Genomic DNA, 15,467 nt, shown 5'->3' on the forward strand with positions numbered 1-15,467 from the left:
CATAACCTTAACTACAAAGAAAATTAGTCAGACATAGCTGACTTAAACAAAATAATTAAATACAAGAAAATAGATGAAGAATAGAAGAAGAATAGTTAATCTTCACTGCTAAGCTTTGATCTTCATTAATCTTCGTCTTGCTCTCTAAAAAATTTTATTGAACTGAAAATTACTGCAAAATATAAGAATTTTTATGAGAATATTACTAAGAATAAAATAATACTTTAATTATAATTCTCATAATTTTTAATTATTTTTAAATCAATTTTATTTTTATATTAACACTTAATACATAATAAATTGAAGACACATTAGAACCCTGTTGCCAGTAATTACGACAAAATTGTCCATTTCGGGGGGGAAAGAGTTTTTAGATTGAAAATACAGTGTGATAGGAAAGGTCTTCCTCTACAACACTCAATTGGAGGATCAGACCTGAGGATCTATTGGAGGTAGAAACATATAGGTCCTATTCCGATGACGAGATCAAAATGAACTATCTCAAAAAATGTTTAAATTGTTAGGGAAAAACACATAAATATGTTCATATGTAACACGACCATGGACGTTAAAGGGTAAATATTGCCAACACATTAATTTATTCTGGTTTCATTTTGGGTGAAATGTTAGGGAATTCCAAGCTAAAGCATGTTATCAATCATATAATTCATCCATTCATAAAATTAAAGCAATTATAAATTAAACTTTAATCAAAGGTTCCCTAGAGAGAAAAACTAAAATTACAAATTAGAATAGGAAACTCTTCTGCCCATTTCCTTATTCTTTTCAATCTTTAGGTTCTGTTTCACGTCCCTTTATGGTAACTATGGGCCCAAAATACCAAACTTTGGCAAGAGACCCTAAGTCAACTTGAATCCTAGTCGTCATGTCTACTGCGCCATCACCCGAACTCATCTCAGCACGAAACTCTAGGGTAAGGACCACCATGAAGAAACGAAACCACGGCAACCAGAACCATTGCAATATGATATTCCACCCGCCCACACGTGCCGCTCCTTTCTAGGAGGTGGCGCCACGCGCAGCCACTTCCAGCGGCTCGTGGGGATGCGTCTAGCGTCATCTATACCGGAACCAATTTTAGTCTTGCATAGTTTTCTGCCTTCTTTCACCCCATGTGGTTGGTTTATCATATTGACCATCTGATGATCACAAACACATCCAAACAATGACGACCGTCCTAAGAAAAGCACCAATTTTAATGAAAAGAATTATAAAGGATCTATATGCAAATCATATGAGCAACAAATATAGAATCCTAGATGCCATATTTTATAAAGAAAACAAATTATATGAATAGTGAAACTAGATTCATATACCAATGTACAACAAAGGTTCTGATACCAATTGTACGAAAAATTAGATTTATGCGAAAGCGTTTTATGCCCTAGTGCATTAGTATGCTTACGAATCATCATCGTCCCACTAACACACAAGCCATACCTCTTTAAGCGCAGATCTATGAGCGATCTTCTTGTGTGTAAAATCCTTTCATGAACGATCTCGTCTGCGTCACAGTACGGATAATCTCCTTGTAGTTGGTTAGAGACAGACCTTTCGGACTATCTCTTAAGGGGGAAGGGGACAATGTGTAGGCACTCTCTCACTTTTAGAGATGACCTTACATCAACCTCTCCAACCACCAAGTGAAGACTTAGAGAGGCTGATTACTATAAGTGTAGAATATATATTAGTTCCGAGAAACCCTAGCCCTAAGTTGAATGGGCTCTATGTTTCTTGAGCTCTTCTTACACACTAGACCCAATTGGACTTTAGTAAAAGAGCAAAACCCAACAGATCCTTCCATAAACTCCAAAATGAAGTTTTTCACTCTATACCTGTAATAACTAGGCCTAGCTCTACCCCCATTCTACTCAACGCTCAGTGTCCACAAAACCAAGACTTCGTGTAAATGCCTGGTACCACATGTAACCAGAAATTAATTTTTAAAATAACTTTTAATATAGATTTGTTAAGTGTTTAATATAGAAAGTTAATATTTTCCTTAAGGATTTTCACTTTTTTTGTGGAGGCGGACATTCTTCTATGTTTTATTAGTCTAATAAAAAGTACTTTTTGAATCAATTGTTACAATGCTTTGAGGGAAAATAGGGTTTTTCCCTTTAAAAAAAATATATACTTTCATAATTTGAAAAAATACTAGAAGATGCCTCATTTTCTAATGCACCTAATGGCCTTGGATTTGAATTGACCAGAAACTTAGGTGTTGTTTGGTTGAGGAGATCCTGTAATTTCCCTAGGCAAATCAACTTGGTAATCCACTTTGTCTTTGTTTGGTAGACGGATTTGGCAACGTTGCCCGTCTATGCCATTTGCATAGCATTTCCCCATTTGGTCGATTAAAGCTAGGCATTGGCACTGTTGAGAAAGAGATCTTGGACGTGGTTTTTTGTCGATAGCCGTCTAAATTGCAAAACGCAAAATTAAAGCAACCGAAAATACCCTCCTGATATTATCTTCGTTGTGTGGTCAGGTACTGAAGCAAGAGCAAGTACGTAGACAAGAACTTCATGCAAATTGGTGGCTTAACTCCAGCAAGAGCAAGTACTGAAGCAGGTAGAGTCCATATTCCATCCCCACATATCAAACCAGAAGCTACAACTGGTCCAAAAGCATCAGCCTTGGCCTTATTAATCTTTTCCCACACATATAATATCAGACTTCCAACACACATGTCAATGGCAAAGTAAAGCCGTATGTAAAAAGGTATTGCCATTGCCATACAAGGAGAAATCACACAGCTCATTATTGTGCCAAATATTTGGTTCACAAACATGGAACATGGTGAAGCCAAGGTAAGGTAGCCAGTCTTAAAATCCTGCATCAGATCAAAGGCTGTGGAAACAATGTTCATCATCACACCACAGGCTGCAAGGCTAGCAAGAACTCCACCATGCAGTGGCGGACCTAGTCGGCGGCAAGTGTCCGCAAGTGCGGACACAAACTTTTAAAAAAAAAATGCTAAGTTGACTCTTGATTAAATGCTTAGTTGGTTAAAGTTAAACCAATAATCTGAAAACCCTCAAGGGAAAATACTTTATTCACGCTTCAATGACAGCCATAGAGGAGAGATTTCTTCACTAGCTTCAATATATACTAACATCCAGAGCTGGAAAGCAATGGGAGCTTCAGTTTTGAGGAAGAAGAGGGAATGGTGATGGTGATGAACTTGATGTAACTCCACGGTCCAAAGAAAGTACTAAGTGAAGAGGTGAGTCTACGATTTCGGGAGTAAGAAGAGAATAAATTTTCTGATTGCATGAATGAGATGTGGTCGGTCCTGGCTGTGAAAGGGATAAGGGAATGCAAAGTGTCCTTTGTGTTGGGTAGATGTCGATCATGCACCAAAGAGAGAGAGAGGAAATTGGTGGACACATGGCGATCATGCATTCAATGAAGTGGAGGGATTTAGACCCATGTATTGCAAACCTAGGTGAGGTGGAAGCATACTTGATCACTTTGGTGCTCATGAAATAAATGAAGTAGGGTGAGAAACCTTTAAACATTTCCTATTTATAATTTAAATCGCCTTGATTTTTAGATTCCTACTTAGGTAATAGGTTACACTCTAATTTTGTTAAATTTTAAATCATAAATTCGGATTAATTTAACAAAACTAGAGTCTCGTAATCATGTTCAGTTTTAATTTAGTCGACTGAAAATATAATGTTTTTAGTCTTTATATGTGATTGTTTCTAAATTTAATTAAAAAAACTTAACTGTGTAAAATAAGATAATTAAAAACAGGGATATTTTCGTAATTGTCACTTATTTCCCCATCTATATTTTACCTCAAACCAAACATAGACTTTATAAATCTTATCTAATTTGCCTGGTAAATTCTTTTTCCAACCAAACAACTTTTTTTACATTTTCCTACCAAACTCACTTTCTAACCATTTCCCTATCAATTACATTTCCCTAGTATTCAAAAAATTTCTCCTCAACTAAACGCCCCCTTAAAGTCTATTTGACATATTTTTTAAAGTTAAAATTACTTTTAAACTAAAGTTAAAAATAAAATTAAAAATAATTTGGTAGTTATATAAAGTTGTTACTTTTTAAAAGGATGGAGACGAAATGATTTGTTGTGAGGGTACGTAAATTATTAAGGTAAATTATAAAATTTCTAAATCCAAATTTAGAATAAGGATAAAATTAGAAAATAACTATGAAAATTTCATAAAGCTTACACCTTGTAAAAAAAACTCCTCTAGAGGGAAACTTTTTAAATACATTTAATGTACCTACATCATTTTACCAAATAGAGAAAAAAATTCTATTTCTATCCTTGTTTGTTTATTTCCATTCATATCCTAAAATGTTACCTCTTTTGACAGGGAGGTATATACATCTGTTGCACATAAGATTTTCTTCTTTCGGAGAGCTTTTAGCTTCTTTTTTTCTATTATAAAAAAATTCTATTTATGATAAGAATTTTTGTAAAATTATATTTGGCTAAATTTTTGTTTATAAGGAGAAGAGAGATAAAAAAAAATAAGATTTTCCAAAAAGAAACTTACCTATATAATTGCATGGAAATGGGTCAAACATTCCTTTTTAAATAGTTTCAATTCTGTATATATTTTGTTGAAAAGAAAACGATGGGTATTTAAAAGATAAATTGAAAACCCTTTCCCCTTTTTTAATAGGGTTTTATAAGAGTTATGTTGTAGGAAAAATGATTGTGTTATGTTATAGAGATTCATTTTGCATGCCGTAATTTTTTTTCTTCAAAACATGCAGGTCTCACAAAATGTTGTGTATGTAAAAAATTTTATGTGGTCATGTTAAATGATAGATGCAAATCCCTTTATAATATTATGCATAGAAACCAAATTGCAAAGTCTAACCGACGCGACACAAAGTGGAGCCCTATTTTGAGAATGCTTATTCAAATGGTATAAAGCTACTTTTGTTTTTAAAAAAAAAAATTAATTTGTTTTTTTTATTTAAAACCAATTGTTTTTAGACAAATGCATATGCAGAACATGTTTATAACAAAAGTCTAAAGTTAATGTGATTGAACTTTTATTTATTAAAAGATTTTTAATCAAATCTGATTTTATGATAACTTGATTTTTATTTTTCTGTTTTTTATTTTCAATCTAATATTTATTTTTAGTATGAAGTGAGTATGAAATGCATTGAAGCTAAGAATGACATTTTGTGATATAATAAAGTGTGTAATATAAAATTCTAAAGATCTAATCATTTGTGTTTTCAAATTCCATCTTCAATTTGAGATTTTTTATAAATTTTTTGTCTTCATCAAAATATATATTCCATAACGTTACGGTTCTTCATTTTCGTTAGATTTTTTAGGTTTAATTTCATTTCCAGTTATACTTTTATAAATTTATAATCATAGTTACTTATAGCAACGTTTTTGTGTGCGATATTGCGCCTGTAGTCTGTAGCGGGTAGGGCCACCGTATGCTATTTTGTTGATTAATACTTTTTTAAATAACAAAAAACAGAGATTTTTTGTGTGTGTGTGTGTGTGTGTGGGGGGGGGGGGGGGGGGGGGGGGGACTCTATTTAAAATCAAAATATTTGTAGGGGGAAACTCTATTTAAAAATATTTTGTTATCCCCTATTTTATTTAAAAACAAAATGCGGGTAGATAACAAAATATTTTTTTTTAAAATAAGATTTCCCCCCGCCCCTCTACTTTATTGATTAATACTATTCCTTTTTAAGCTCCTTTGTATGAATGATGAGGGCATTTCTTTGTTCTAAATTAGTGGATTCCTATTATTTGTACAATGAAGACAACCTTCCCCTATTTGGACTTTTAGTGATTTGTATAATGGGAGTGGGTCCTATCATGTGAAAAAGTGATTGTGATCAAATAATATGACCACATGACCACTTTTTTACATGAGAGAATTTATTCCCTTTGTATAATACATAGAACTTTGTTATTGCACTATATATAGGATATAAATAGCATGTGATTTCTTGATCGATAAAATTTACTCAAAAATCGATAATTTTTTTTGTCTAAATTTTTGGTGGTGTATATTTTCCATCAAATTTTTTGACAAAAATAATTTTTTTAAACATCTCAATGGAAATTATTTTTCGTAGAAAATTTTCAATAGAATTAATTCGTTGAAATTTTTTGACGGATTCTATTTTCCATCAAATTTTTTGACAAAAAACGATTTCTTCAAAAAATTTGACTGAATCTATTTTTGTCGAAATTTTTTTACGGAATCTATTTTCAATCAAAAAATTTAACAAAAATGATTTCTTCAAATTTTTTTTGATAGAATACATTTTTGATCAGAAATTTCGCAACTAATTTTGATGGAATTTTTGTTGACACAATAATTTGAGACTTTTCTAGTAGTGCTACTACCACTAGCATTGTAGTATTTTCGAGGGTTGACCTTACCCACATTGATAGCTGTGTTTATAATTTTACTTTAATTACTCTTTACAATGGTTTGAGATTTGATTATTGATTGTTAAATTTTTAAAAAAATTATTTTTGGAAGAAAAAAAGTGTACGTTATTCTTTTTAATCCAGATTATTTTAATTAGCCAATTTTTTTTGCTTCATGATGATTATTATTATTAATGTTCCCACAGTTTGAAATTGCCTTTAGATGACAATAAACTATATACATTATGTGAGAAGAGAAAAATGTATAACTTTATAAAAGTATAACAACCATCACTACCAAATTAGGTCAAACAAAGAAATCAAGCAAGTGTTCAATAGATCAAGTATGTGTTCAAGGAAATTTTGACAAGTTATGGCAAGTAATGATCAAGTGATTATAAAATTAACACAATAAGAGGAACAAGGATACAATTCATGCCCAACGAGTCAGTTAGGACCTAAATAGAAGTATGAGTTAGGTTGAGAAACATAGATACAAATTTGGTAAAATAGGGGTATTTTGATAATTTGACAAACTAGGTTATTTAAGCTACATATACATTAATTGATAAAATAAAAATTTAACCTTTCATATCATCATTTATTGTTTATGCGGGGTTAGCATTAATTTCTTATATATAGTTTTATAAATAAGACTAGTGATTTCATACATTGTTGTAACTTTTTTAATTCTGCATTTTTAAACCTGTGCATTAAGCTTGGAATCTTCTTGTTAGTTAGTTTAAAAGAAGAAGAGCTAAGGAGTAAAAGTAACAAATTTCTTGTAAGTTGTTTAGCGATTCTTAAGCAGACATGTTTTACTATAAGTACCTGAATTATTATTTCCCGTGGATTTATTTGACATATGTAGAATTGCAGGAATGGAATTATCTAATTAAAGTTTGAGCAGTACAAGCCCTTTTCATAATGGTTGGTCTGTTTAATTTGGTTCTTTAAAGTAATGCCAATTAAATGAGGTTAGCTAGAGATTATGAAGCACCGATTCGGACACGACATTTTTTATACGTTTTTGATACGTTAAGTTGATATGTTATTTCAAAAATACTAATATTTTAATACATTACGATACATCTTAATATTAAATAATAATTTTAATATAATTATTTATATTACTTTTACCCTTTACTTTTATTTATTTATAATTAGATAAAAAATATGTTAAAATATATTATTGAATAATAGTTATTAAAATTGTGTTTTCATTAAAATAATAAGTTTTTTGAACCTAAATTCAATCCATATTAATATATGAATTATAGTCCAAGTCCAGTTTTGTTAACTTTAGCCCAATTCATTCCTAAAGAAAGACCTTTAATTAGATTAAGTTAATATAAAGTAAAAAACCTAACTTTTCTTCCCCTTCACCTCCTCATCTGCCGTTATAATGTTTCTCCCATCTCTCTTTTTCTTTCTCTCACATGCACATCCAGCAGTATTCTCTCATGTCCTCTTTCTTTCTCACAGCTAATAGGGAAGTTTAGAAGACAAACCAGCAGAGGCACAACACAACACAGGGAGGAGTGGAAGACAAATCAGAGGCACATCATAGGGAGTCGTGACGGTGGATCACCTTAGAACATGACGGTCAAAGCGCCTCAGAACGTGACGGTCAGGATGATGGAGCAGCTCAGAATGCAACGGTGAGCAAGAGCTTCGAGCAGTAGGTTTAGGGATTTTTTTTGGTGGGGGGAACCCGATTTATTTCATGGTTGACCGTATTGAACGTTGTTGACCCATCCGATACGAAAAAATGGGTATTGAAAGCATATCCCACATGTGGTAACAATCAACCAAACACAATATCAAGCAAGTTGAACCAATATTTTCAAGAATATTTTGACATACCAAACAATATTTTGGTAACATTATCGGAAAATTCACTTTCCCACCATATTCTTGGGAATTGCAATTCTGAGGTAATTTTGACCTGAGCCTTAACCTCTCTCCACCTACTTCCTTGTTTTTTAAGTTCGGTTAAAATGGTTGCAACATTAATAAAAGAAAGATATGTCGGAGCGTTGATGTGTCGAAAAATGTTGACCGCATTTCGGAATGTGTTGGAGTGTGTCATTGTCCGACACACATTTTTTCTACAAAACGTGTTGGAGCATCAATGTGTCTAGCAGTATTACAATATATATATATATATATATATATAGGGTTTGATGTTTGTCATTTTAAATGACATAAGTTATGTCATTTTAATAGAGAAATAGAAAAAAGGAATGAAAATCATGGGAGAGAAAGTGAGTATTTTTTTAATTTAAATTTTAAATATTCTTGTGTCTAGGGGTGAAACTGGGCCGGGCCGGCCTACAGGGGCTTATGGCTCGACCTACGTCAGGCCAGACCTGACCTAATATATTTCGTAAAATAGGCCGAACTTGGGCTTTGAAAAAGCTTTTTTAATAAAAAGACTGTAGGCCCACTTTCACAAGGCCTGGCCTATAAGCCTATAGGCCGGCCTATATTGTATTATTTATTTTAAATAAAATAAAATATAATAAGTATGCCTTGAAGAAAAAACAAAAGATATAAATTTAATCAATTGCAATTATTTATAACTTAATTATATTCGATTATATTTTAATAAAATTTTGCTTTATTTCTTATTAGGAAGAATCAACATCTCAGGATATTAGATTGTGTATATGAATATATTAAAAGGTTTTTGGTAGAGGTTATACTTACTTCAAGCATTATGATGTGTTTGTTGGATTCATGTAGTTATTTTAATTTACATAGTATGGATTGTTTGTTGGATCTGATGAAACATTTGTTATTTAGTTTGAGCATTTCGCTTTTAAAAGTGACTTAAATTTAGATTGGATGAGTTTTGTTGTGATTCATAAGCATTTCCACCTCTAACTGTCAGCCTTTTATATAAATAATTATTTTTTGCAAGTATTTGTGTTAATTACAATCTTGCAATAAAAAAATGAAAGTTTAATTTCTTTCTTATGTACTAGATTAAAATTTTCATTTTTATAGTTCTTAAATTTGAATAATTTTTTTTTACAGAATGACAGACGTCATTTTTATTTAAATTTAAATTTTAACTTTTTTTATATTAATTATACATATATTTAGATAATTTTTTTCTATTTTAATTTATGATTTTTATATATTGTTTCAATTGGTTATACATGTATATTTAACATTTTTATGTTAAATAATTTTTTAAAAAAGACATGTATATTTAAAATTTATGTTAAAATTTTAATTTATTTTATGTAAAGTATAAATTATGCCATTTCTTATATTTTTCATTTACATTTGAAATTTTAAGTAATTGTTATCGACTATAAATATATTTTTATAATTTTAAATATTTTATTGTTTAATCTATAATTTAATATTAATTTCAAATTTATAATATATATTTTTTCCCACTGCATAAATATTAAATGTTGAACTCTTTTCCCACATATCAAGTTCACATAATTTTTCATTTAATTTATTTCCAAATTTCGAATTTATTTTACAATATAAATAATTTTGTTATTTTACAATATTTTTTAATGTTATTGTTTTTTTTATGCAGCATTAATAGAGCTAACAATTATCCATGTAAAAAATAGTGCGATATACAACAAAAGAAAAGTAGTGGAACATTAAATGAGTTGTCAGCCACAAAAAAATTTCCAAAAGTTTTCCCACCATTACAAAGTTAAAAATTTAAATTTAAAATTCAAATTTAAACATAAATTCAAAATTTAGAAGAGTTGAGTTGAGTTATTATTAATTTGAAAATTTCAATGTAGAATGCAGTGGGACATTGAAGGAGTTGATGGAGTTATTATTAATCCAAATTTCGAATTTATTTTACGATATAAATAATTTTTTTATTTTACAATATTTTTTTAATGTTTTTGTTTTTTTTATGCAACATTAATATGGCTAACAATTACCCATGAAAAATAATGGGATATACATCAAAAGAAAAGTAGAAGTATTTTTTACTCATAATATAAAACAACAAAAAAGTTGTGGGACATTAAATGAGTTGTCTAATAATAAAAATTTTCCAAAAGTTTTCCCACAATTACAAAGTTAAAAATTCAAATTTAAACATAAATTTGAAATTTAGAAGAGTTGAGTTATTAATAATTTGGAAATTCTAATGTAAAATGCAGTGGAACATTGAATGGGTTGTCTGCCACCAAAAATTGTTCACGTAATTTTTCATTTAATTTATTTCCAAATTTCGAATTTATTTTTCAATATAAATAATTTTTTTATTTTACAATATTTTTTTAATGTTTTTTTTTTGGCAACATTAATAGGACTAACAATTACTCATGAAAAAATAGTGGGATATACAACAAAAGAGAAGTAGAAGTATTTTTTACTCATAATATACAACAACAAAAAAGTTGTGGGACATTAAATGAGTTGTCTAATAATAAAAATTTTCCAAAAGTTTTCCTACCATTACAAAGTTAAAAATTCAAATTCAAAATTCAAATTTAAACATAAATTCAAAATTGAGAAGAGTTGATTTATTATTAATTTGAAAATTCCAATGTAGAATGTAGTAGGACAATGAAGGAGTTGTCTGCCACCAAAAATTTTTCACATAATTTTTCATTTAATTTATTTTACAATATAAATAGTTTTTTATTTTACAATATAAATAATTTTTTTATTTTACAATATTTTTTTTAATGTTTTATTTTTATGCAACCTTAATAGGGATAACAATTACCCATTAAAAATAGTAGGATATACATCAAAAGAAAAGTAGAAGTATTATTTACTCATAATATACAGCAACAAAAAAGTAATGGGACATTAAATGAGTGGTCTAATAATAAAATTTTTCCAAAAGTTTTCCCACAATTACAAAGTTGAAAATTCAAATTCAAAATTCAAATTTAAACATAAATTCAAAATTTAGAAGAGTTGAGTTATTATTAATTTTGAAATTCTAATGTAAAATGCAGCGGGACATTGAATGAGTTGTCTGCCACTAGGGGTGGTAAACGAGCCAGGGGCCTTTGGCTCGGCTCGTAAAGGCCTGAGCTCGTTTAATAAAAGCTCGTGTTGGAACCAGACTTGGACTTGTATAAAAGTTTGTTTAATAAAAAGGCCTCAGGCTCTAATTCATAAGCTCGGCCTTAGAACCTCCCAAGCTAGCCTAGTATATAAATATTTATTTATACTTTTTATACTATTTGTAATAACTCTCTCTCATCAATTTATTTCACCCCATTTTATTGGTTTAACAGACTTTTTGAATGATTTTGTTCTATATTATGCTTTTTGGATATATATTGAATTTATGTATATTTATGGAATTACTAGTTTTGTTCTATATTATCCTTCATCCTCCTTCACACAAACAAACCCACAAAAACTCATTCGTTCCACTATGCACTGCTCGTTTGTGTCAAAAAAAAAATTTATTTATTTTTTTTATTTTTGTTGGCACTTTTTTTATAATGGGCTAAGATAATATAACCTGTTATCTACCTTCTTTCACTTTAATTTTTTTTATTTATTGTAGACTTTGTAAATTATTTCTGCAAATTGGAAGCTAAGGTTTCTATCTGGAAATTGATTTTTTGTGAAATTCTGTTCTCTTATTTTTATTCTTTAACATGCTAACAGGCTAAGACAGGCTTCACAGAGGCATTATTTTTTTGTAAATAAACCTGGCCACAAGCTAATATTATATTCGTAACAGGTAACAGGCTAAGGCCAGTCGGACACGTTTAAATTCAGGCTTGGCCCGTTAAGATTAAAGCTCGGCTCGGCTCGGCTCGGCCCGGCCCGTTAACACCCCTATCTGCCACCAAAAATTGTTCACATAATTTTTCATTTAATTTATTTCCAAATTTCGAATTTATTTTACAATAAAAATAATTTTTTATTTGCAATATTTTTTTTAAGGTTTTTGTTTTTTTTCCAACATTAATAGGGATCACAATTACCCATGAAAAAATAGTGGGATATACAACGAAAGAAAAGTAGAAGTATTTTTTTTGGAAAAGAAGTAGAAGTATTTTTTACTCATAATATACAACAACAAAAAAGTTGTGGGACATTAAATGAGTTGTCTAATAATAAAAATTTTCCAAAAGTTTTCCCACAATTACAAAGTTAAAAATTCAAATTCAAAATTCAAATTTAGACATAAATTCAAAATTTAGAAGAGTTGAGTTATTATTAATTTGGAAATTCCAATGTAGAATGCAGTGGGACATTGAATGAGGTGTCTGCCACCAAAAATTGTTCACATAATTTTCCATTTAATTTATTTCCAAATTTTAAATTTATTTTGCAATATAAATAATTTTGTTATTTTACAATATTTTTTAATGTTTTTGTTTTTTTATGCAACATTAATAGGGCTAACAATTACCCATGAAAAAATGGACAGATATAACATCATAGAATTTTTTTTCATAATATACACTTCAATTAATGTGAAATTCATTAATGTATTTTTTACACTTTATTTACAATCCTTAGTACTACTATAGCCCTTGAAAATTAGTATTTCTCTGTTTATTTGTTATTAAAAAATGCAGTGTGATAAGAAGCTAAACAAAATGTCACATAAACAAAAAGACACTGCAACATGGAATTATAAAATACAACAAATTTCTGGAAAAACATGTTTCTAAAACACAAAATATGCTGCTTCGGTCAGAATTGCTCCCTTCCCTGCGAGTTTGTATACGCTTATGCATCAAACCTATTTAAAAAGATGTAACCAAATAAAAAAATCAGTAATTTGAACCTGCGTCAACAAATGTAATGGTTTTGACATCATTTGTAGGAAAAAAAAATAAAAATACCCCAACAAAGATGACAACAACGAACCCTTTTTTTTTTCTTATGAATCAAAATAGAAAAATAAATTAGAAACTACATAACTCTTTTTCAAGCTTTAATATTTTCGTTGTTTGGACAACGAAGTAATCAAACATATTATTGATAACATCTCATTTAAATTCAAATGATGGATTGCCTCAGCCTTTTCTGGTTCTGATGATACAATTTCATTTTCTTGAGCATTATCGAAAGTTGTTTCATCCTGCAATAAATAACAACCAACAACAGTCATTTCAATGAATAAAAGACGTGGACATCTCATACGAATAAATCAACATCATACATTTGGGTCGACCAGAGACTTAACGAATGCTGTGATTAAGTCACTTGCTGATACAAGTTTTATAAAATACACCTCTCCATCACAGATTTTTTTTCGGACCTGCAAAGATCCTTTGACAGTAGCATGGATCCTTCCACCCTACAAAAAAAGTGAAAGCCAAAATTCAAACAACAAAAACGAAAATCATAACATCAGACACAAAAATTTAAAATCACAACAGAGACGAAAAAATTTAAAACATCAAAAAAAACTCAGCACTACCCGTTCATCCAACAAAACCATCTGAACATTATAGTCAAAATCCTTACGCTTGAAAGTAAGAGTTTAAATAATAATAAGCAAAAGCAAAGGAATAGAGCATTAGAAAAGAAAAAAAAAGTACTTTCCATACTTCATACATTCAACCAATAACTACTAAATTAGAAACATTTCCTTTATTCTTTAATTGTATAAAATTACATGGTGCAGTATCAATAAAATATACCCCTCAAATTTGGTATACAAAATCTCAAATCATGTCTCACAAAGAATACTTTTTCCTCCGGGCAAGATACATGAATATACTTTCTAAAGATGATTTGTCCGTCTGCTCTGAGGTTATGGATGATTAATTGATTAACTTCATTGATAGAAAGTCCCCTGTAGAAAAAATAAAAAAATAATAGTACAAAGGATACAAAAGAAAGATGAAAAAATCAAAAGAAGAAGGAAAATAATGTAAAGAATGCCATCTTCACAAGCCCTCAACTATATGCTCTAAAATTCTATTGCTATATATTCTTATTTTGATCTGTTCTTTCTCTCTTCCAAACAATTACTATGCCATAAAAATCGGATGAAGCCAAAAAGTTCTCTCCATGGTTCCAAGCAATATCCATTACTGGAAACCGATGACCCTACATTATAAAAATTCTAATCACCTTGAGCTTCATTGTGACATTAATACCTTCAATGGAAATAATACTAACCTGTAGCTTATTTACACATGTATGCTTTGGCCGTGTTAAATCATAGAAATAGACATTTGAATCCTCACTTCTAGCAACTTCACATGACAACAGAGGATGTTAGAAAGACAGCAACTGTGATATCGCTGTAGTCAAAGATATTTCAGAAAACTTAATTTGCAAGCAATATATGTTGAAAATCTTTTATTCATTAAGGAAGGAAGTATATAATTCTTGAGTTTTGACTGTATACACATAAACCAAAAAATTATTTTCCGGTTTGACAGAGCAACGTTGGGGTGTAATTTGTAGAAGCAGCATTATTGAAATTAGGAAGACCTTCAAGAGACAGAGCAGCCGGAGAGAAAAAAAAAAAAAAAGGAAGCAATCAACAATGATATCAATATACCTATGAATTCTCCTTTCTCTAGGGAAAGAAGAGGGCAGAAAGAAGCTTGAATTTTGTGTATACGCGGAGCTAATTTGAGGGAGCATCGAAGAGTTAAATAACCTTTTATCTCCAAAGCCACACTATAATATACCAACATTAGTGATCCTAAGAAAAATAAGCAGACTTCAATGAAGACTAATGAAAGCAATTTAGATTAATGGTAAATATTTTCAAACTTGAAGAAAGACAGATTTCCATCTTGAGTACATGTCAACAACACATGTCCTCGAGCCAGTAGAGAGAAACTCTGATACTGCACCGCTATGACAGGAGATTTGTGCCTGCTGCTACTTCGATGATGATGAGCGCCTTAACCTTAATCCTCCAGTCCTCCTTGGTAGGATTAAGATCCTTTATAAAATCATATGTTGAAAACATTTCGCTTGGGAGGACGAAAAAAGAAGAAAAGAAAGAAGTTACTCCTCTAAAAGAAACAGTCAGCAAGAATGGAATACCTGAGGGAAGAACGAAATATTAAATGCGACGGAT

At 30.1% G+C, this 15,467-nt stretch overlaps 1 protein-coding gene across 1 annotated transcript; it reads right to left on the reverse strand.

The window, feature by feature from the left end:
- Positions 1-2,491: 2,491 nt before the first annotated feature.
- LOC133284240 (probable metal-nicotianamine transporter YSL14) lies at positions 2,492-13,862 on the reverse strand. The gene is made up of 4 exons (XM_061481238.1): positions 13,842-13,862; positions 13,581-13,718; positions 13,434-13,499; positions 2,492-2,983 (listed from the first exon to the last, which is right to left on the reverse strand). Exons 1-4 carry the CDS (start codon positions 13,860-13,862, stop codon positions 2,492-2,494), a joined length of 717 nt encoding a protein of 238 aa, XP_061337222.1.
- Positions 13,863-15,467: the final 1,605 nt, after the last annotated feature.

The sequence above is a fragment of the Gastrolobium bilobum genome, unplaced genomic scaffold (assembly GCF_033153095.1).
Source record: "Gastrolobium bilobum isolate Gb01-03AN ecotype WA unplaced genomic scaffold, APGP_CSIRO_Gbil_v1 utg3166, whole genome shotgun sequence".
NCBI lineage: Eukaryota > Viridiplantae > Streptophyta > Magnoliopsida > Fabales > Fabaceae > Gastrolobium > Gastrolobium bilobum.